The following is a 23835-nucleotide window of genomic DNA, read 5'->3' as shown; positions in this document are numbered from 1 at the left end:
AAAAAGAAATTCTCAACCAAGTGACATCTCAGAAAGCTAACAAATTTTAATTTATTTTAAATTTAAAGAAAATGCTAAATAGTATTTCGAGGCACTCTTTAAGCATCTTAAGTTTTTGTTAAAAATTTATAAAAATATGTCAACGCATTAGAAATTGAAATATTTCGCACTTTCAATTTTTAAATAAATTATTTCTTTAAATAAAATATTCAAAGAGTGTCGAAGATACCATTTACCTTAAATTTAAAAACCGAAACCGACTTCTCCTAAGATTATGCAGATATATAAAAAGATAATGCATAGGTTGCTGTAACCGGTTTTATAAGAACAGATAATAATACATAAGCAAATTAAATAACCATCAAGTTAATAGCCAAAAAAAAGTTAATAGCCAAATTCCTGTTTTTATAATGAAAAAAATGGGACAAAGGGGATTTTAATTGAAATCCATGATAAAAAATGTCTGAAGATGAGTCTAGGTTAAAGCATTTTTATAATGCTAAATTTGAATTATTATTAGCAATTAATGTGTATTTTATTAGTTATTTTGATCTTTACATGTGTTCCTATGAATTTGAATTAACGAATCAATATTGTTGTTTTTGAGTAAAAAAAATATTCCCACGTGCATATGCGCGGGACAGTTCAATAATATGACATGTTTTTTATAATCTAATATATGACAAGTTTTTAAATATGTAATTTAAATGTTAACGATATGTTGAGTATAGAGGAAAAGAATGAGAATTAACTATTATAGCTTTCTTGCACATGTGAACTAAATCTAAAAATATAGGAAACCGTGTTGGATTTTGTATGAGTGGATCAATAAATTTAAGCAGAATAAAAGAAAATTAGAGAAATAAAATGAAACTATAATTTACTTCATTTCTTGGTCGATCTATGCAATGTGAAAAGTCCGGCCGCGGAGGAAAGTGTTGCCGAGAGAATTCTTAACCGTCGAGATTAAAATTTCACAACATCTTCAAGGATCAAGTTAAGTTACAGTAACCTCAAAAGATTTACCATTTAAAACTCACTTTCAATATAATTCATCTTTACGCTTTCTAAAATTGCTCTCAAGTTTTAAGGTTATCTATGGTCTCTTATTAGCAAGACTCCCCTATCATCAATTTCAGCCATTGCAAGTTGAATATATGTGGGTGTGAGAGTTTAGTTGGAGGAGACATGTTTGTCTAGAGCACCGGTAAGTGGAGGAGTTAAAGTTCCTTTTTGTCCTTGGTGGATGATAGCACCGCACGATAATTTAGCTTATCCGAGAGCTAGTTTTAAGGAGGATGCACCGTGCACAACCCTAGTGATAGACATGCATGGCTAGTTTAGCTAGTCACGGAGCTATGTTATCATGATCTTAAAAGGAGTAGAGTGTGTGTTTTTGAAGGACCATTCTTAAGTCTTCTTTTATTCGTAATTATCAGGTGTTATGAAAAAACACTAGGCGAATGCGAGTGTGTGACGGATTTTAGCCATCTCAGGTGTTTGAATCGATCAACTTGTGATTCCATGGCACTTCTTTTACTTTTCCTTTGAGTTCATTTTCATTACCTCTGAATTAAGAATCATATCACCTCTGTTAGTAGATCTTTCTGCATCTTTTAAGCTCCTTTCAAACAAGAAAGTAAATAATTCAGCAATGTATATAATTCCGCAGCTTATACTATTTTTTCTGGTTTAACTCACATTTAGTTATTTGAGTTGAGAGGACATGTTGATTTTTGGTATCAACATTCCAGAAAATAGCATAGAACATTTATATTAATACTATCCACAACTTCTAACCGAAGAGACATTGAAACCAATCAACGGGCATACTCAAAAGGAATTTTTTAGCATCGATACGAATCTATGATACACGAGTCACATAAGAACACATCAAACAAAATAAGAAACAAATAAAATCAGTTTCCTTACAACATTCTAGGATTACTATTAAGGAAATGAAAATGCAAATAAAAACACCAATGATATAAGCTGATTGAGCAACAATAAGCAGTCTTAGAAGAGCTTAAAGAATGCATTTTTCTCCAGACAAACTGGCTATCAGTCTAATGACATGCTACTCACTCACCTTTCTTGGTTACATAGACTACAATCGATACTGACATCTCTTCATACAATGTTATTGCTCAATGATTATAGTAAATTTGTCTAGATTATGTAATTTACTAGTAACTACACTAAAGCTGGGTATACAAGTAGGTCGCTATTTTAAGCACGTGGGCTGAACAGACTGGGATTGAAATCCAAATTAATCCATATGATAATAAACGTTTATTTCGTTCATACTTCAAAATGCAAACCTTTATCAATTGACATTCATCGATCGGTAAGCAAACAATTCTCTAAATGTTGAAGTATGAACAAAATAATGAATGTTATGTCAGAAGAACTCCGAAAGTATCATAATTCATTTTCGGGAGTTTTGACTAAACATTCATCAATCTGTAAGCATACATTTAGAGACAAAAGGGGTGAATTGATTCAATCTAATGACATTTCTAAAAAAACAACACAAAACAGCTTTTCATTGAATATTAACTCGTCCAATAAAGCAAACAATGGTTTCAAGGTTTGATCTCAACAATTAATCAATCTGCTCCACCATTAACACAACATGAAGATGAGCCAAAAAAGAAACTAATAAACAGAAGTTATCATACAAATGTGCAACTACATTTGAATTAGCATAAAAGAAGAAAACCAAAGAATTTTAAATGAGTTTACTATAAAAAAATCACTCTAAAACTAATTTGAATGTGACACCCTTAACCAACCTAGCAAAAATTTGCAAGCTATGCCTATGATTGAAGAACTACTCAGTTTATAAAATTTAAAATCGTTTAGCGTATCATACCGTGTATATATCCCTTAGCATAGAGGGAGCCAAAAATTTCAAAGAAGGAATCAATGCTACACAGCGGATGTTTAATCCTGCGTTTGTTGACATATCACCGCGCTTTCAGCCAACACTCTAAGGCGTTGGTTCTGGTTTAACGCACAGTGCAACTGTAGAAAATTTTGTTTCCAAACACTAACATAGTATACTTCAAAATTTCTGATGAGATTCTATAAGCAATGCATTGAACATTTGAACATAACATGAACTATGAAGTCCAACTTCATAACTAATTGAATGATTTTAACGCCAAATGTATTCAATGTTGACTTTTCATATTCCAACACAAATTGTTAATATTAGTTAGTGGTATAATATTGAAAAAAGAGTAATAAATGTATCTGAAAATTTGGAGAGGGTCTTACATTTAGCCAGGGACAAGCAAATGTTCCAAAACTGTCTTAATAATTAGGGACGGAGAAAGTACCAAACAAATCTCTTTTGGTCATATGAGCTTATAAGCTATAAGCTCAAAATTTTCTCTTACTAAGCCTTGTATTTATGTTAGAAGAGAGCTTATAGACAATATTTTTCTCCATTACGAATATGTTAAACTGGCTAATAAGTCTAATGAAATGCTACTCTCTCAACATACTTGGATACATGGAGTACATTTAGTATTGCAATATCTTCATGCTATGTTATAGCTAAAAGATCTCTAAAGTAAATTACCGTAGATAACGAAGAGGGAACAATATGCAATTCTGCTATAGTAAGTAGTAACTACACTAGAGTTGGGTATTCAGGTAGGCCGCTATTTTAGGTCTGTGGACTAAACGGACTGGGATTGAAATCCAAATTAATCCAACTGATAAACGTTTATTTCGTTCATACTTCAAATTGCAAACCTTTATAAATTAGTCAGCATACATTTAGAGTTTTGACAAAACATTCATCAATCTGTAAGCATACATTTCTCTAAATGTTGAAGTATAACTGAAATAATGAATGTTTCGTCAAAACTTCGAATGAATGATCATTCATTTTTTTGACAAAATATTCATCAATCCGTAAGCATACATATAGAGAAAAAAGAGGTGAAGTGATTCAATGTTAGGAACCCAAGAATTGGATTCCTAAGAGAGAACACTTTTATTAAGAAATAGGAAAGAATAGGAGAGAAATCTCTCCTTCAAAGGGTGTCCCCTTTCACAACAGAGTTACTACTCTATTCACAATGTTTAACAATATTTAATAATAATCAACGCTACATTGTGTTCTCCTATTTATACAAGTAGCTCTATGACGACCTCAACTAACTAACTTCTATAACAACCCTTAACTACTCTAATTCACCATCATTCTGTATCCTAACATTCAACCTAATGACATCATATTAGAATGATGTATACCTAGCAATAAGCCCCAAAATGTTTCTACTTTCTACTCATGTCAACAACATTTCATTTATAAAAATACAACACAAAACAGCTTTTTACTGATTGTATATTAACAAATTAAAGAAAGCCAACAATGGTTATGGTTTTCAAGTTTGATCTCAGCAATTAATCAATCTGCTCTACCATAACACAACACAAAGATGAGACGAAAAAAGAAACTAATAAACAGAAATCATCATGCAATACATTCAAGTTAGCCTAAAGGATATTCACATAAAGAAATTAGAAATGAATCCCAATTAAATTGTGTGGTTAAAAGCATGTATCAACTGTTTGTACAGAAATTTGAGTTTTCAACTTTTGTGACTAATACATGAGCTGTTAGCATACATTGGAACAATACAAAAGAATTTCAAATGTGCTAAGACTTGCTATAAAAATCACTCTAAAACTAATTGAATTTGAATGTAAAACCCTTAACCAACCTAGCAAAAATTTGCAAGCTATGGTTGAAGAACTACTCAATTTATAAAATTCAAAATCGTTGCGTGTATCCTACCGTGTATATATCCCTTAGCATAGAGGGAGCCAAGCATTTTGAAGAAGGAATCAATACCACATAGCGGATATTTACTTCTGCGTTTGTTGAGATCTCACCTCGCTACCGGCCAATCCTCTACGGCATAGCTTCTGGTTTAACCCACAGTGCAACTACAGAAATTTCTGTTTCCAAACACTAACATAGTATACTTTAAAGCTTTTGATGTGATTCTATAAGCAATGCATTGAACATAATATGAAGTTCAGCTTCATAAACAGCACTATCATAATGCATACCATCGTCTGTACATTTGATTCCACAATTCAAACTCAAGGACCCTATATCAAGTAGTTGAAACGGACCACCGAATTCCCTCAATATACTACTTTTCCGAACCTCCCTATCATACTCACCTTGCACTACATCATTCATCTTCACTCTCTTCTCTTGTGTATTCAACATAGAGTTTATCAAAGTCGGCATACCTAACCAAAACAAATGCGGAGACCTAACCGAAGAAACAGAACCCATCACAGGCCCATCGTTGCCAAATTTCGGCGAAACAGGCAACATTGATGTCACAGAATTCCTTAACAACCTCAACAAAGCACCATAATCAGAAGCATTTGTAACATGAAGCATATGCCATAAGCCAGAACCCATCACCAAAACATCCGGATACAAATGTTTCCGCTTAAACTTCGTAGCTAAATCAGTCAAATTATTAGGATAAGGTGCCCAAATAAAATCCAATTTCAAATCCATCTCATCAACAACAATATGATAATCACTATGTCTTTTAAACAAAAAACTCTTAACAGATTCAACCCGCTTGGAATCCAAAACCAAACTCAACAAAGAAAGTGTAAAAATCCTAGCTTGTGAATCCCCAGCAACCATAACCCAAGACCCATTAAGCAAATCCAAAACGTCATTTCTCTTAAGCTTCTGAAACTCACATAAATCAACAGAATCTAATCTACTCCAAGACCAAAACTTTTGATAATTCAAAGAATTATTATTCAACAAAGGATCAAAAACCTTACTTGGCATAACCTCCCAAGTAATCTCATGAAGTAAAGAAACACAAGTCTCACGATCTTCAACAACAACAACATCATGATCATTATTATTATCAACAACAACAACAGAAGATGAAGATTTAACAGAAGTAATAAAATCAGTAACAGAAGGAAAATAAGGAGTAAGATGAACACCAACTGCAAGAGTAATGAAAAGTGCACCACTGAAAAAAAGAACCTTGTTACGACTCAAATGCCAACCAGCCATACCCATTGGAACAAACAAAACAACACAAGCTGCAAATAAACCAAATTGAACAGCACCAAACATTGTTGAAAAATTTACATAAATCAGAAATGGGTTTTTGTGGGTAGTGTTGTTTATGGTTAAAAAAGGTGAGATCTGAAGAAAAATTGAAACTTTTCAATACCCCAGAAAAAGGGGTGTAGTGAAAGTTGGTGGGGTGTTTTATTTGAATGGATTGTGAATGAAGGTAAAAAGAATTGGGGGAAAAGTTGGTGATGGAAACGTGATAACAAGAGAATGAATTGAAAAAGGGAAATGGGAGAGAATGGAATTGATGTAAGAATGAAGAATTGTTTACTTACAATGGTGGAGTACAACACAACACAAACGCCAATTCGAATCAAAAACCGGTGACCTATGATTTTCAATGTTGTGTGTCATTTTGCATCTGTTTTTTTTTTTTTTTAAATTTTTCTTTTATATTTTTTTTGTCTAATTCGGTAATTCCAAACATTTGTTGAGTTTTTTTTAAGGTTATTTATTTATTTTGTTTGTTTACAATAAACTGAGGATCGAAGTCGTAGCTCATAGCATATTATCCAAACTTCTTATTATTACTAGGCCAAACCTAGTGGGTTTTTTTTTAATATATAATTTTAATCTTAATTTTAGACTTAAATAATAAGAGTCCATTTGGATTCATTTATTTTTTAGGTTATGCAAATAAATAATTTTTTATTTATTATTATAAATTTGTCAAGATAATGAATCGGTAGTTGATCGAAGTTATCTGTCGATTCAATCAAACGGATATCGCAACAAGACAGGAAAGCTAACAAATATCGCACCAAGATGAGATATCAAATAATGTTGCACAAAATCACATAAAAAACAAAAATATAATCTATGTGAAAATCATTTATTTAGATTAAAGCAAATGAAAAGAGATGTACAAGAGGTGATTTGGGGTCAAAAAGACTCAAAACCATTTTTTTTTTATGAAAAAACTTAGAGAAAATAAATAAAAAAATTAGAGCTCATTTATTGTACCAAGAGTTTGTTTAACACTAAAATATTTTTTTGATTTGTGAGATTATAAATTCGACAACTTAAACCATTTCATTAAAATAATGAATATTATTTCCCTTAATTCATTATGATTTAAAAAAATTAGAAGTTACAAATTCCATTTCTCTTATAAGTTGTTATGTAATCAAGATATCACAGTTCAATTTTTAACAGTTTAATTTGGGTAACTGCGGTTGAGTTCTAGTTAGAGAACAATAATTGAATTATATGTTCGGTTCATGAACTACTAAAATTGGTTTGGTTAATTTTAGTTCGGTACTTCGGTTCATTTCACACTTAAGTTTTTTTATTTCTTTACGGTTTTCTTGAAGATTGGTGATGATGAAGATGGAAGAATAAGAAGATGAAGAAGAATAATATTATTATTCATTTTAGTCCCCGGTGTCGCATCATCTTTTTTGAAAAGTTAATAGTAATTTTTATTGTCATGAACCAAAGTGACTAACGAATTATAGAGTCAGATAGCAGTCTAATTTTTATTTTTTGAGACCAAAATCAAAATTTACTATATTTTTAGATTTTAAATTAATCCCCAAATTAACAATTTTTGTTTAAGGATAATGTTAACTTGTGCCCTTAGAGCACATGTTAAGAAGATAAATTTGTAAACAATTTATTGAACTTGTGGTGTATTCAATTTTCTAAACATTAAATTCTTTGTATCATTAAATGTTATATTTCTATTTTTAGGTAGCTTAACATGTGCCCTAGAGCATCCACAATGGAGAAATCCAATTTTGGGTACTTAAGTGGGTCCCGCATGTACACATCACTCATTTATAATTTTTTAATAATAGTACCTAATAAGTACTCAATCTCTCCAACCCAGCACCTCTTAAAAAATTCTAAACCGGTCTCACAAATAACTACACATTTCATCAATAACTCTACATATTTATAAATGGGTCCCACAAATTCTATTAAGTACTATGAGAGAGGGTGCTTATTTGAGAAGTGGTACATATTTGGTACTAAAATGTGTTGTGCTCCAATGGTAGTACCTAATAAGTACCATGAGTACCTAATAGGTACTACACCATTGGAGATGGTCTTAAAGGCACAAGTTAACACCATTCATAAGTCTCGCATCAACTTGTAATATTATTAATATTAATATGAGAAATGCTAATGAATGTTCTGTGACACTCTTTAAACACCTTAAATAGTAAGTTTTTATGGAAATGTGTGAAATTAACACATTGAAAATTAAAATATTTTATTTTTTAAATAAATAATTTATTTAAATTGAATGCTTAAAGAATGCCCAAGACACTTGTTAGCAAAACCCTCTTAATATTACTAAACTGAACACTCCATCTTATTTAAATCTAGACTAGAATCATTAGTTAGAGACGAGTTTCAATTATATTTGTCATTTCATATATAGGCAAAAAAATAAATCAACATAGCAATTAGCAAGATGAGTATGTCCATAAGGGCAAAATAAAATGCTGAAATTTTTTGATCGAATATCATGACCGGGTTCGAAATCCAACTCTTTCACACGAGTGTATAAGTCTATGATAACTTTACAATTTTCGTCCATGTACCAAAAATAAAAGCAAGATGAGTATGAATTAAAATTAAAATAAATTTAAATGTATTAAAATAATAACACAAATAAATAAAAACAGCAAAAAGAAAAAAAGAAGGGTTGAAGTAAAAGTTGAAGTTGATCAAAGGACTGCAGAGAGAGAGAGAAAGAGATCTTTGAAGAAGAAGAAGCGATGAGTGAAGCGCAGAAATACGTATGGAAAGGGGCAATTCCTCTTCAGATTCATCTTCATGAATCTGAAGTCACCACTCTTCCTCCCCCTCCACCCGCTCTCGTATGAACCAACACACCCTTTTCCTCTTTTTTCATTTTTTCACCATATTTTCTTGTTTACCACTTCAATTTTAAATTTTTACATCATGGGTTTTTCATTTAAACCTTAAAAATCTTACCTTTTTAGTTAATCAGTTCACATGCTGCAATTTTCATATTTTCCCATTATTTATCTATTATTGATTGTTGATTGTTGTTTTCACATTTTGTTTGTGGTTTTAGGTTTTGGCACCTAGGATAGGGTACTTGCCTTTGTTGATTTCTCTGTTGAAGCCTCACTTCAGTGCTACACTTCCTCCTGGAGTTGACACTATTTGGTTTGAGTACAAAGGATTGCCTCTCAAGTGGTACTATTTTGTAGTTTTTTTCTATTGTATTTATGTTTAATCTATAAAGCACGGACACCGGACATGTCAACACCTGTCAACACCGATGAAATTTTGAGAAAAATGACATAATTCAATGTAATCAATGTGTCGGTGTCAGACATCGACACATGTTGGACACCAGGACATGTCTTCGGTCAGAAGTGTGAGTATGTCTTCGGTCAGAAGTGTCAGTGCTACATAGTGTTTAATTGGTGTAGAGATAGGGCATTGTCCTAAGATCAGATATATTAGAATGAAGAGTAATACTCAAATTGGTTCTTGAAAATGTAGGGGTGAATCAACCTAGTCTCCTAAATTATCAATATTGCAAAATGTTAATCAAAGTTCGTCCGTCATTATGAATCTGTTATCAAATGCATCTTTGACATTATTTACTTAGTTTCAAATTCGTCCTCTCGATATTACCAGCTTAATGTTATCTAGTCCCTGCAAATAACAGCAGACTTATACAATCCCTTAGAGCGAGAGATTAGACTGATAGAGTCCTACAAGGGCCAATTTTGATATTTACTCTAGAATAAACTTTCACCGATGATAGTATTGATTTGCTTACCCTTTAATTTCCCCATTCATTGATGTTTAAAGCATTTTATCGTTGTTGTGCTACATTGTCATTGTTTCTCAATTGTTACATTGCAGTAACTATTTATTTTCTCAACAAGAAACATGTCTGCACTCTTCAGCAGCAAGCATAGTATATGTCATGGAAAATAAAATTTTAATCTTGGAAACTTTTTTTTGCCATGGCTTGTACAGGTATATACCAACTGGAGTTCTTTTTGATCTTTTATGCATGGAGCCAGAAAGGCCATGGAATTTAACAGTAAGATCTTTAAATTTTATGTTGATTTTCTTCTTTAGTTAATTTGATTTAGCACCACATTGATTGATGTAAATGAAGTTTTTTATAATGACAAAAATAAATGAAGTCTTTAATGAATTTGGGATTGAAGAAAACTTCAATTAAAATTTTATCTTGTTTAATTCACTACAAACATTTAATGGCATGATGAAGCTATCTTTCCAATGCACAGCTATATTCAATCTATGTACTTTCTGATTTGTAGGTACACTTTAGAGGATATCCAAGTAATTTACTGCTTCCATGTGAAGGCGAAGACAGTGTAAAGTGGAGTTTTATTAACTCACTGAAAGAGGTCAGTTGTGTGATCTCTTATTTCTCTGAGCGTGTTTATGATGTACGTGTTTGATTAATAAAATGATACCTCATGCCTATGTATGACAAAATAGAATTTGATAGTAACTGCATATATGATTCTTTAGACATATTTCACTTTAGTCTTTTACAAGGGTCATTAGTAAATATAGTATAAGAAAAGGATAGTAAGAAAATTATGATGTCAGTAGCTAGGGTTATGGTTTTAGATGGATAACATTAGTGGAACTTGGTTAATGTTGTAGTTGTTGAACAACCTTGCTTTGAAATGCTTTGTTGAGGTTAGAGTTAGTGTTTTTCTGAATACATTGCAATATTGCACTTGCACACATTTATTATTACTCCAATCGTGGTTTTGTTAAAATCTATGTAGAACTGTTTTCTCCTTTTGCTTTTTAAGATTAGCTTTTGACCTTTTGTTAAAATATGTTTTTAGTCCACTATCAGCTTAAATATTGTTTACAAATATTGAAAGAAACTTCCAATAAAATTTGTAATGTCATTTCGATGGCAATATATGTGAGATGCTTAATGTTCTTATTTTCACTGAGCCTAACTGGATTTTAATTTTTACGGTAGGCTGCATATGTAATAACTGGGAATTGCAAGAATATCATGAACATGTCTCAAACTGATCAGGCGGATCTCTGGGGCTCCGTTTTGAATGGTATGATTACTTCTTGCTTGTTATTAATGCCTATATGCTTCCTATGTTTTTATTTTGTTTTTCTGTTCATATTCTACAATGAAAAAAAAATCCTGTTTATGCGTGTAGGATAAAGATAGGATTTTTTGTTGATTTCATTAAGTAGAATATCATTAAACTCTTGGTTAGTAGTGGAACATCTGATTTTTTTATTAGGACTGAACTACCTCCTAAATGAGCGACTCTAGAAATCGAACTCGAATTTTATTTTGAGAGAAGAGTGATGTTGCCAACTCTTCCGGTTCCAACTACTATGTTGGTTTCACTTAAAATTAATTTAATAGAATGAATATAAATTGTAACTAGAAGATTAAATTATACTTCTCTTGTGATACATAGTTTGTATATATCGCCAATTGAAATGAAACAAAAATACATAGAGCCTTTTGCCGGCAATTTTTGGTAATGTCCGCATATGCTCCTCTAATCCCACGTCCATACCAAAGGATATAGATATTGACATTTACAACAATGTAGTAGTAACACCAATTTTGAAGATAATACAAAGAACACATAGCAAACATCATATTCTAAAAAAAAAAAAAACCAAAATAAATTCTCCTATAAATTTCAATTTCTCTCACAATTAATTACAAGTCATCACTCACAAGTAGTAAAGAAAATAAAGAGTATGAGTCTCCAAACAATTATACTGTTAACATTTCAAAGGGAGACTGTTGTACTTTTGGACTTTTGGGCCAGCCCATTTTGTGCTATTTTGAAAATTGCTTTGGAAGAGAAAAGTGTGAAATATATTGATAATGAAGAGGATTTATTTGGAAATAAGAGTGAGCTTCTTTTGATTTTGCTTTCGCTTTCATAATGAAGAAAATTTCTCTATATCTATGTGTAATATTCGCAACTATTCATGAGCATCACAGCTTCGTAGGCACCAAAAGTTATTAAAAGTGACACGGTTAACATACATTTCCCACTATTTGCCAGAAAAGATAAGTTCAGCAAAATATAGTAATTTAACAAAAGAAATCTGTAAAACACATCGGCTATATCTGCTGTTGGTAATTTACGGAGAATAAATTTGTTGCTCACTTCTCATGGTCGACCCTCATTTGCATGACAGGTAATTTGGAATCTTATAGCCGGGTGTCATCTAAGCTTAAGCTGGAAACTTTTGAAGATGAATATACAGAAAATGTCGATTCAGCCTCGACTAAATCTCAACAAAGTACTGGGGATGCTGAAGCTGTTGGACAAGTGAAGACAAGTGAGCAACATGAACTTGTTTTTTCAGCTAATTTGCCTTTTTTTTCCCGCTTACCTTTCTTTTATGGACCGCTTCGTGTTTTCCCCAACTTTTGAAATCTAGAACTTCCAATAAGTTTTTGTCAAAAAAAAAAAAAAAAGAACTTCCAATAAGTTTTTTGAGATTGGTTCTCTCACTATACAAACTTTTTTGTGTAATATAATTTCCAATACTGTGTAGACTATATGTTGGTATTTTAAGGTTGGCATTTTATAGAATTTAGGCTTTATGACTTATTTAGGTTTCACAATGACTCTTACTAGTGGCAACTACATTATAATAAGACGTCCAATTTTACGTTTTGAAGAATTCACAAAATGGATCATTTATATTTTACTCTAGGATCTTAAGCAATAAGAACAACATCTAGTCTTGGATTTACATACAACTTTAAAATCACGAGATGTCAAACTTTAAAATCACGTGACTTGAATTGGTTTCATGCAGGCACACCTTTACTCCATCCATATTAAACTGAATTTTTTTTTACATCTACTATCTTGTTAGGTAGAATTCCTGTTCGTTTATATTTGTGGACTGTCAACGAAGATTTTGATGATTTTGAAGATGCTCCAGTGATTGATAATTGGGACAAAGTATCATATATCAATCGACCCGTAGAGATTCATAAGGAAGATGGTAAGTCGTGTCTTATAGAAAATCATCCATAGAGATTTTAAATTGAATGTCTTCCATGTTTGTCTTATGTTCTTTCTTTTATCTCAAGATGCATAGATGGTGATAATCCACCAGATTCTTAATGTTGCATGAGAGCCAATGGATGCAGTCCAAATAATAGATATAGCTTGAAGGTTTTTTCTCAGAGAAGCTATCCTTACTTTAGAGAAAGGGATTCTGATTACATGAGGAGAAATGGAGAATATGTGTGTGTAGTGAAGTCTTCGTGTCATATGATACTATCATCCTTAGCTAATTAACGTAAAAATCACCACATGCCTTTGTTTGCGATTTTGATAATCTATTTGCCATTGAAGCATCCACTACAGTGCGACTATAGCAAGTGTTGTTAAGTAACAGTTCTAATAGCGCTATAACGTCACAAAAATTTGAACAAATCGATGTTGTTCCTTAATACGGTATTTATTACAAAACGTTGTCAAATAGTGGCGCAATAGCTCTGCTGTGTAGCAGAATTTGAAGAATCTGGTATTTTCCACGATCTGCAATTGACAATCTTGTGCTATAGTTAACATTCCTACTACACGACGCACGTATTATTGATATAAAGTTTCTGATTTTTGTTGTTGTTGTTGTTGTATACTTCACATGCACATAGTGGTAAACATGGAATAGTTGAGTTGCCACTATCCTATAACTCTTATCATAGTTACGCTGTTTATTAAGTGTGTTATATATGTTGCATGCAGGCAAATACTTTAGCTTAAACGATGCGGTTAAGAGACTTCTGCCCGAGTACTTTCCGGAAAGTTCTTTTGGTAATGAAGGAGATGCAAGCATAAACCAAAGTGCAGGGGAAGAGGGAGAAAATTCATGTGATCCCGAGTCATCTAGCCACACAGTCGAGATTGCAGAAATCAAGTGCGTGCGCATTCAAGGAATAGAACCGAGTTTAGAAGTACCTTTTTCTTGGGTGGTTAACAACTTAATGAATCCTGAGTATTTCCTTCACATGTGTGTTTGCTTGAAAGTTTCAGAGGCCAATGCTTTGCAGTAGGGATAAATTTTACTATTTTAGCCTTTCGATTCTATTTCACTGAAAAACACAAGATGCAATTCTTTTGTATATAGATGTATAGAATGGTTTCATATTATATTGATTTCCCAATTCATTTTTAATTTTACACAATAAAGTGTAATTTATGTTAAGAGATGATATAATTTCCAAAAATTCAATCAACGGCACACTAATTTTTTCATGTAAAAATATTGGTTGAAGGGAAATACTGATTCATGGTAATTGTTTTCTAAATAAATAATTTCACATTAAAAATTGTGATGTGCTAGTCAATTAGTTTATAGACCAAATATATCTAGGTGTATGTATGATGCTCTCCAGCATCATGCTTCAATTGTTTTTGAATAATATGCTTCAATTAATTTTCATTCAAAATGAGTAAATGGCATATAATCAAAATGTTAGATGGCTTTTGAAAAATGATTAACTTTTCCCTTAATTTAAAAGAGAATTTCTTTGGTCACCCTACCACGATAGAGAAAAGTATCTTAACATGAATGTAACATAGTAACAAGAAATTACAACGTCAGTGTAAAGTAAAAATCAACAACAAACAAAACATAATAACGTTAATATTAGATTTTAACCTATAATCGAATATAATTTTGTCAACGTGAACATGATTTAATTGGTAGTAGGAATATTATATTTTATATGTAGGGATTGAGATTCAAATTCAGGATATCCCATTTATTTATCTCAAAAGATAAATTTATAGTCATTAAACAACTTAACAAAAAAAAAATTGATAGTCTATCTTTCCTTCCGTCCAAATGTTTCCGTACGGGGAAAGTTTTTTTTTGTCATATCCTCTCCATGCAAGCAAACAAAACCTACCATACAAAGGAGAAAGGGAAAGAACAATGAGCCAATGATTACTATGTAGAATAATTTAATCAATTTCTATTTTTCACTTTATTGTTTCTTTCAACCTACCGTAATTATGATATTTGACCCTCAATAGACAGTTTAGGTATCCCAAGATTTGGATTTTTTGGTCTACTATATATAAGACTAATACTCGAGTCGGTAGAGAAATATCTTTTTTCTTTTAATCTGAACTACCTCCTAAATGAGCGACTTTAGAAATCGAACTCGAATTATTTTTGAGAGAAGAGTCGTGTTGCCAACTCTTTCGGTTCCAACTACTATGTTGGTTTCACTTAAAATTTAATAGAATAGAATGAACATAAATTGTAACCAGAAGATTAAATTATACTTCTCTTGGATACCTAGTTTGTATATATCGCCAATAAATGAAACAAAAATACATAGAACCTTTTGCCGGCAATTTGATACTGTCCATATGCTCCTCTAATCCCACGTCCATACCAAAACATATAGATATTAACACTTACAACAATGTAGTAGTAACATCAATTTTGATGGAAAATACAAAGAACACATAGTAAACATCATATTCTAAAAATAAAATAAAATAAATAAATTGCCCTATAAATTTCAATATCTCTCACCATTAATTACAAGTCATCACTCACAAGTAGTAAAGAAAATAAAGAGTAAGAGTCTCCAAAAATATTATATTGTTAACATGTCAAAGGGAGACAGTGTTGTACTTTTGGACTTTTGGGCCAGTCCATTTTGTGGTAGAGTGAAAATTGCTTTGGAAGAAAAAAATGTTAAACATATTGATAATGAAGAGGATTTATTTGGAAAAAAGAGTGAGCTTCTTTTGATTTCAAATCCTATTCACCAAAAGGTGCCTGTTTTCTTGCACAATGGCAAACCTGTCATTGAATCTGCTATCATTGTTAACTATATTGATGAAGTTTGGCCTCAAAACTCATTGCTTCCAGCTAATGCATATGAACGTGCACAAGCTAGATTTTGGGCTGATTTCATTGACAAAAAGGTTAGTGTTGCACTATTGTTAAGTAGTTTTTGAGTTTTGAATTTTGATATATAAAAGAATAGAAGTTGAACTTTCATTTTTTTTGGTTCCACTCTTTTGAGTAAAATCAAAATATATCTCCCACAACTATGATCGGGAGGGGACTGAAATCACTTGATGTCAGAACTGATCCCCGAATCAGATTAAACTGGTGGTGAAAGCCAAAAATCAAAATATATATATATATATATATATATATATATATATATATATATATATATATATATATATATATATATATATATATATATATAAAGTTATATAACTTATAGATTAAAAATGGATGTTATCTTATTTTATCCTACTTTATTTCATCTTATACCTCAATTCAAACATATCTTACTGATTTCATGGACATCTATGTAAAAAATTTCAACACAAATTTTATAGTCAATATGCGCGTAAGACCTTTTTGTTAACACTAATCAGTATATAATAATTAAGTTCTTAAAAGTTTACATGCATCCTACAATTTAGAAATTCTAATCATTGCAATGTATAAAATTATCACCCGTATTGAATGAAACCAAATTTACGTCGGTGATCACTCTTATCTATATAAAAAAGATGGAGTTTATCATCAATTTCGTCTTAAAATTATATGTATCAGAAAATTTGGTTGTAAAATTATGAAATTTTAAAATGATTATCGAAATTGAAACTATACAATCACATTAGCCCTTTTAGGTCAATTAATTTGATCTCCGAAATTTTTTGGAGGCTTGAAATTGTCTTTAAAAGGACTAATGTGAAAAAAAGGAGATCAATTTTAGAATTCATTTAAAATTTTGTTAATTTCAAAAGCCAAAGTGTACAATACTTCAAAATCTCTGTCCATAGCTATAGATTAAAATGTTGTAAAGATTCATCATTTATACATATATATATATATGATTTTGAATATGGTGACATGTATGAAAGGTATTTGACAATGGGAGGAACATTTGGGCTAACAATGGAGAAGAGAGAGAAGTAGGAACAAGGGACTTCCTTGAAGTTTTAAAGCATCTTGAAGAAGCTCTTGGAGAGAAAGACTACTTTGGTGGTGATACCTTTGGCTATGTTGACATCATAGCCATTCCACATTCTGCATGGTTTTTAGCATATGAAAAGCTTGGTGGTTTCAAAGTTGAAGATCATTCCCCAAAAATCTCTGCTTGGATTAAAAGGTCCTTGGAAAGAGAATCTGTGAAAAAAGTTCTTCCTGACCCCGAAAAGGTTTACCAGTTTGTCCTACATTTCAGGAAGATGTCTGGACTTGAATGAAATTAAGTGTATGTTTAAATTGACGGTGAGATTAGTAAAATCACGGTGAACAACTATAATTTTAACGAAAAATGAAATTTGAGTGTCACTATTATTTTGACGATTCACCGCCAATTCAGACATAATGTAACAACATGCATAATATGCTTCATAGAAGTGAATGATGCTTGTTTTATTTTTATTTTTTATTATTACTAAAAATGTATTAGAAGTTGTTGCTTTGGCTTTTAAAAGATTAAATAAGAATCACCTATGGGATTTGTATTGCTTTTCAACTATAATGGGTATGCCAACTTACCAATCATATTTTAGTGTTTGAATTTTGTAATATGTTGTTCCTTTTACTCTTGTAAATAAAGGTTTGAAAGAGTTTCACTCCTAAGCAAGGACACTCAACTCACTACAAAATATGATGCATATGAAATTAAAGAATATCTATTTGCATAGATAAACCTTTCAAATGAATCTTAGTTCATCGAAGATTAAGTATCGACTTAAAACTATTAGGTTTGGTCTAGTCGTAAAGAATTTGAGTAGTATACTAGATATCTTAGGTTAGATCATCATTCATCAGTTCCATCGTAAACCAAAAAAATGTATTGACTTATGGCCGAGGCCCTTTCACGATGTTTTTTATAGAATGATGCGATGTTTAACATATATTTTTATGAGATGAAAAAATTCGATTGAAAGGGAAGAGTTTACCTTATGTGTCATCATACAGAGATTAATCACGGTTAAATGACGATAAAAACTTCGTACTAGTGTAATATAGTAAAAACAAAAATATTATGGTAAGTGTTAATGATAAAATTGACCTTAATTAAAATTAAACTAAATGTAGGTGAATGTAAGATTTTTGAATGTAGAAAATTCACATCCACCGTAGCTCAACTACTCTATGCATCGGGACAACTCAAAAAATTATTAAAAAAAATCAAATAGTACATGCTTCGTATTTTTGTTAATTTGTTACTTTTATGTTCACATAATATTTTTCTAGTAATATATTCCTATATACAACTACAAGTTAGGAGGTGCTGCAGACATCAACCATCCTCTTATGCTAGAATACACCAATTAATGAGTGTATTTCTACTAAAAATGGTACCAAAAAAAGAATACACCAATTAATATTTATGAAGTTGTGTTTTTAATAACATGCATCTTTTATTTTGACTAATAATAACATGCATCTTAAAGTGTATTTAACCACACTTTTTAGTTTTTTTTTTGACTAACCACACTTTTTAGTTACAACTTGCTAAAACACACATTCAAAAATATTAATGGATGTATTATAATAAATGTTTTTGAATCATTTTCTTACATCTATTTATTTTTAGGTAGAGTATTTTAACAACATAGACCTTAAGGGGAATCAATGTGCAGATTTTTTCGCTAAACTTTGAGCCTCCTCAGATGTCGATTTTTTGATTTATGCTTCTTCTCCAGAAGACATTCGTGATATTCTTAGATATGACGCAATGAGAACTTTCTTCCTCCATGAATAATCATTCTTTTTAGTTTCTTTTTCCTTTTTTTAGCTTCCTTACAAAAAAAAAAAAATATACCTTAAGGTGTATTTTTACCAACTTTTAGTTATATAATTACTCATTAAGAGACACTTTCATAAATAAGTGAATGTATATATTGCAGTAAATTGTATATTGTATATTTATATGAGTTTAATCTCTATATAACATCAGTGTAAAATTATTTTTACCAACTTTTAGTTATATAATTACTTATTTCATAAATAAGTGAATGTATATATTGCAGTAAATTGTATATTGTATATTTATATGAGTTTAATCTCTATATAACATCAGTGTAAAATTATTTTACACGTACATTTAGTATGTATTATCATATCATTTAATAAATATGATATGTTATTTTTTTAAATACAATATAACGTATCAATATATTATTGAATGTAAATGTAAAATAATTTTACAACAATAGTGTATATATTTCTTAAAAAAAAATCGATAGTGTATATAATTTGAAGGAACTTACAATTTAACATTGGTCACACTTATATCATATGAGAAAGAAGATTAGGAAGGAAAAAGCAAAAGGAAGGAAGCATAAACTCATAAAGGAGAAAAGCACAAAAAGATGGATTCATGAAAGGGAAAGCATGATGAGGAGGGTGAGAGAATTTGACATCCATATTGATATTGGGTAAAGCATGAAATAAGTCACAAACAATTGATCCTGCCACGTGGATGCATGACTTCATCAGTTCACGTGGCAAAAGCTGGTCCCACATGGGTCCTATACACTTTCTAACTTTGGTTAGTTGTTTCTACATGTGCCATCCTTTGTAATTAAGTGGAAAAACTACAACATGATATAGTTGTTCTTTTTCCCTTTTTTTTTTTACTTAGATAATGTTATTTTTATCAAATATATATTTCCTAATATGAAAGTCAAATTCGTTTTTTGGGTGTGTATAGGTATACGAAGATACTAAAAATTTCGTTGCAAAATACAGTAAGACATAAATATAGTCGAAGTATAAGAACTATGTTTTTTTTGTCAAATAGTTTAATGACTAAAAATTTCACCTTTAATATTAATAAGTGAATGATTGGGATTCAAACATCAACCCACTACTTGTATACTAATACAATATTCCAGCCGACTGAACTAAGCTTACTAGACTCATATAAACATATCATAAATTTAAAGTTCTGACTGATAATATCATCCACATGAAAAGAAAAAAGAACAATGATCCATTAAATAAAGCATGGAGAATAAATGTCTAGAAATGGAATGTGAAAGGGACCGTTTGTTTAGTTATGAACTGCCGCCATAAAATTAAGCTTAGTTTGTTTGTTACGATTTTTCTCACGTTATTCAATGTCAGATCCTAGCTAACTTCTTTCGAATAACAGTTATTCATATTGCCACGTGGATGACCAAAAGAATCCAAGAAAGAACAAGAAAGAAGCATAGGATCAATGCATGCATATTAATTAGAGTTGTCAAAAAGTGTCGGGTTATCGGGCTGATCCATTAGTCTTATCGTTTTATACAAGTCGGACTTCATAAAAAGGGGCTGGGTCTTATCAGGCCGGATCTTATCGAGTTAGGTTTTTTCATGAGCCGGCCCACAGGTTTTTGGGCCGGCCCCTTAAAAAATTTAAAAAATTATTTAAAAAAATTGTATAATCTTTTTATTGATATATTTTGGTCATATTTTTATGCATAAATTCATATATAATTTTTTAAATTATTTTTGTTGTTTTGTTATTATTATTTTTGTTTTGTTCCTATCTATAATATGTTTTTTTCTTATTTTTAAGCATATCATTTTTTTATATATTTTTTAATTTTTTTTTTGTGCAATTACAACGAAGGATATAAAACTTGGAATATGGTTATTTTAAGCCTATTATCTTTTTATTGTATTTATTTTATATTCTTTTATATTTTTGTTTTTTTTTACTTAAATTAAAATGGATGAATGAAAGATATAAAACTTGGAATTTTTTTTATAGTAATAATAATAATATGACAAAAAACTTATTGGATTAGAATGAGATTATTTGTTAGAGATTTGTTTGTTTGTTTGATGAGGATAAAGAGGAAGATATTGTTGTTTGGGAGATTATGTGAGAAAATATAGGGATACGAATTACCTTATTGAAGATTTAGTTGAGAAATATAACATAAATTTAGTATAATATGGTTTTTTTTTAAAAAAATACTATGAAAATTAGTGGGCCGGCCCATCGAGCCACGTAGGCTTTTGCTTATCGGGCCGGGCCATGAAGTTAACGGGCCGGGCTGGGCCGGCCCCTTTATTTGACCGGGCCCCTCCAGGCCGGCCCCTTTGACAGCTCTAATATTAATTAATGAAAATCACATTCACATTCACATTAAGAAGATAAATATTGTATAATTTTTATAGAATTTATGTATTTCACTTTTTTTTAGTAAAAAAAATGTATTTCACTTTTTAAATATTAAAATTTTTTTTGTTATATTTTTTTTTGTATAATGTAATGTAATTTTTTTTTTTTTAAATACATGAACTACCCATTGCAGCCAACTACTAAAGGAAGAGAGAATCCAACCCAGAGACAAAAAACACTCCAAGAGAGACAACTAAACCAAATCCCCTAAGACTATATACAATGGTTTCAACACCAAAACACCTTCAACACCCACTTTTTCACTCCACATCATTTTCTCTTTCTTCCACCTAATCATTCAATACACATTCAACTTTTACCCTCTCCAATGGTTTTTCTATTCAACACCCTACCCCACTACTTTCTCTACCCCACCACTTTCTATTTCATATTCTTATTTAAATTTTAATTTTTGTTTTTATGATTAAATAAAATTATAATTATCGATTAAAATTAAATTAAAATAATACACTTAACAAAATTTATTTAAATATTTTTTTTATTTTGTTAATTTAAAATGCAATACATCACACAAATAACGTAATTAGTACGATACAAATTAACTTAAAATGCAATACAACACACAAGTTACGTAATTAATACGATGCAAATTAACTTAAAATACGAAACAACACACAAATAACGTATAGAAGAATTGTTGGGATCCATTTCACTAAAAAAAGATTAAAACTTCAAAAGAAAGACTAATTAGAAAGATAATAATAGATTAAGATAGTGAAAAATTTAGTTTTTTTTCTGTGTTCAAATGAAATGAACCAAGTCTCTATTTGTAGAGAAAAAAAAATTACGAATTTTGGTAAAAAAATAAAAAAATAAAAAATTAATTTGCAATGAGATAATTGAGTTCAAAGGATAAAAATCATAAAAATCCACCGGACCAATCAGCAGCAGCCACGTCGCTGTTGAGGCAAAATGCAAAATCCCAATTTGATGTTTTAAAGATAACAAACATCTTAATTATATTTTAAATGTAATTCTGATCTCATTGTTATCTAACAAGTGCTCTTGAGTGTTTTAATTAGTCAGGAACAATTAAGCTTCTAATATCAATGATATTCATTATGTTTTGGCAAAAAGAGAAGCTTCAGGATCAGTCTGAGAATGATCTCTAGTTTAATTGCAACATTCTCCTCATGAACAAGAATAAATGCAAAAGCACTTATTTCATTAAGTCAACCATATACAAGACAAAGAAGCACTTTATCTTGGTTTTAACTCACAAGATCACAACAGTTCATGAACAATTAAGGCAAGGAATAATTGGAAGAAAAGTAACTTTCCTCTTTGGACAAAGTTAATAATCAAGCATGTGCAACATGATAATTTCTCAAGGCATCATCTCATCAGGTGTATCAAGAGTATTTGGACAAGAATTACATAGACCAATAAGGATGAGACAACACACATTCAACCAATAGTTGTCATGTACCTTCAATGTCATTATTTAATGAACATTCTCCAAGAGATTAATTTTTAATCAAGAAAAGGAAGTACATGGAAAGGACAAGTGAATAGTTATGCAAGGACATCACAGCTGCATTCCCTTCACATTACAGCTGGTCACAGTTCTACATCATTCTCCATTTGAAGATCAAGTGTAAAATTCGCCCAGATTGGAGAACACTCTCAGAATGATGCTGAGAATGACTGTCCTTTGCTTTTGAAGTTGCAAGCTCATCTACAGCTGGCCAAAACGTGCCTAAATGGTCTATAACGGATATACTTGGTGAGGAAGCAAAGAACAACTATCCACAGCCCATTGCAAGCTGTCATTATGGCTCTTTTGTTTGAATATATGAAGAACAACAGGGAGAACGTTCTGAGAAAGAACAGTCTGAGCTTATCCACTCAACAATTCAGCATGAGCTGTCTATTTTGAATCAACTAGCCGTTGGAAAACTTCCTTTGGGACCAAGGAACTGAAGACTCAAGGTTCAACTATAAAAGGAAGGCTTTGGCAACATTGAGGAGCAAGAGTTTAATCTACAACAATCAATCTACTTGTCTTTGTGATACAAGTTTTCAAGCTCTTCTTTAAAGATCTCTTTCACTCCATATTTTGTAATTATCATACTAGGATCAGTATCCATTTTGAGTGAACAAAGAGAGATTTTATTGTAACTAGCTTTTCAACTTAGTTTGAGTGAGAAAGCTTTAGATCCAAACCATTATCAAAATTGTAAAAATTGGCTCAATTCAATACGTAACTATTGATTGAGTGACACCTCATAAAGTCTAGGAAAGACTTAGGTAGATCAAGCAAGTGAAGCTTGGAAGATTGTGATCTTGGATTAGATCAAAGAAGAAGTGTATCTTGAGATCGGTAGAATCTCTTAGTGGACAATCTCACAGGAGCGTGGGGACTGGAGTAGCCCATACTATTAAGGGGTGAACCAGGATAAAATTATTGTGTCTCTTCTCTCCCTTAAACTCATATTAATTTTATGCAAACACAAACACACACAAA

At 31.0% G+C, this 23835-nt stretch overlaps 3 protein-coding genes across 3 annotated transcripts; 2 read left to right on the top strand and 1 right to left on the bottom strand.

Annotated features, from left to right (window-relative positions):
* Positions 1 to 4539: 4539 nt before the first annotated feature.
* Positions 4540 to 6511, bottom strand: LOC123920696 (protein ALTERED XYLOGLUCAN 9). The gene has a single exon (XM_045972991.1). The coding sequence runs from the start codon at positions 6149 to 6151 to the stop codon at positions 5009 to 5011; it is 1143 nt and encodes a 380-aa protein (XP_045828947.1). The 5' UTR covers positions 6152 to 6511; the 3' UTR covers positions 4540 to 5008.
* A 2292-nt stretch (positions 6512 to 8803) lies between these two features.
* On the top strand, positions 8804 to 14327 carry LOC123920695 (autophagy protein 5). The gene is made up of 8 exons (XM_045972990.1): positions 8804 to 8985; positions 9207 to 9331; positions 10130 to 10196; positions 10441 to 10530; positions 11130 to 11217; positions 12338 to 12481; positions 13028 to 13159; positions 13909 to 14327. Exons 1-8 carry the CDS (start codon positions 8884 to 8886, stop codon positions 14214 to 14216), a joined length of 1056 nt encoding a protein of 351 aa, XP_045828946.1. The 5' UTR covers positions 8804 to 8883; the 3' UTR covers positions 14217 to 14327.
* Positions 14328 to 15789: 1462 nt separating this feature from the next.
* On the top strand, positions 15790 to 17415 carry LOC123920693 (glutathione S-transferase U25-like). The gene is made up of 2 exons (XM_045972989.1): positions 15790 to 16110; positions 17071 to 17415. The coding sequence occupies exons 1-2, from the start codon at positions 15790 to 15792 to the stop codon at positions 17413 to 17415; spliced, it is 666 nt and encodes a 221-aa protein (XP_045828945.1).
* Positions 17416 to 23835: the final 6420 nt, after the last annotated feature.

This window comes from Trifolium pratense, linkage group LG4, assembly GCF_020283565.1.
Source record: "Trifolium pratense cultivar HEN17-A07 linkage group LG4, ARS_RC_1.1, whole genome shotgun sequence".
In the NCBI taxonomy this organism is placed as follows: Eukaryota; Viridiplantae; Streptophyta; class Magnoliopsida; order Fabales; family Fabaceae; genus Trifolium; species Trifolium pratense.
Note: the sequence above shows the minus strand (reverse complement) of the source record. Positions and strands in the feature narration are given on the sequence as shown.

Bases quoted from the DNA above. Each gene is read 5' to 3' on its own strand.
- LOC123920696 (XM_045972991.1), bottom strand. From the start codon at position 6,151: ATGTTTGGTGCTGTTCAATTTGGTTTATTTGCAGCTTGTGTTGTTTTG.
- LOC123920695 (XM_045972990.1), top strand. From the start codon at position 8,884: ATGAGTGAAGCGCAGAAATACGTATGGAAAGGGGCAATTCCTCTTCAG. The intron at 10,197-10,440 runs GTAAGATCTTTA...TCTGATTTGTAG, and splicing joins AAAGGCCATGGAATTTAACA to GTACACTTTAGAGGATATCC. The intron at 11,218-12,337 runs GTATGATTACTT...TTTGCATGACAG, and splicing joins CTGGGGCTCCGTTTTGAATG to GTAATTTGGAATCTTATAGC.
- LOC123920693 (XM_045972989.1), top strand. From the start codon at position 15,790: ATGTCAAAGGGAGACAGTGTTGTACTTTTGGACTTTTGGGCCAGTCCA. The intron at 16,111-17,070 runs GTTAGTGTTGCA...CATGTATGAAAG, and splicing joins CTGATTTCATTGACAAAAAG to GTATTTGACAATGGGAGGAA.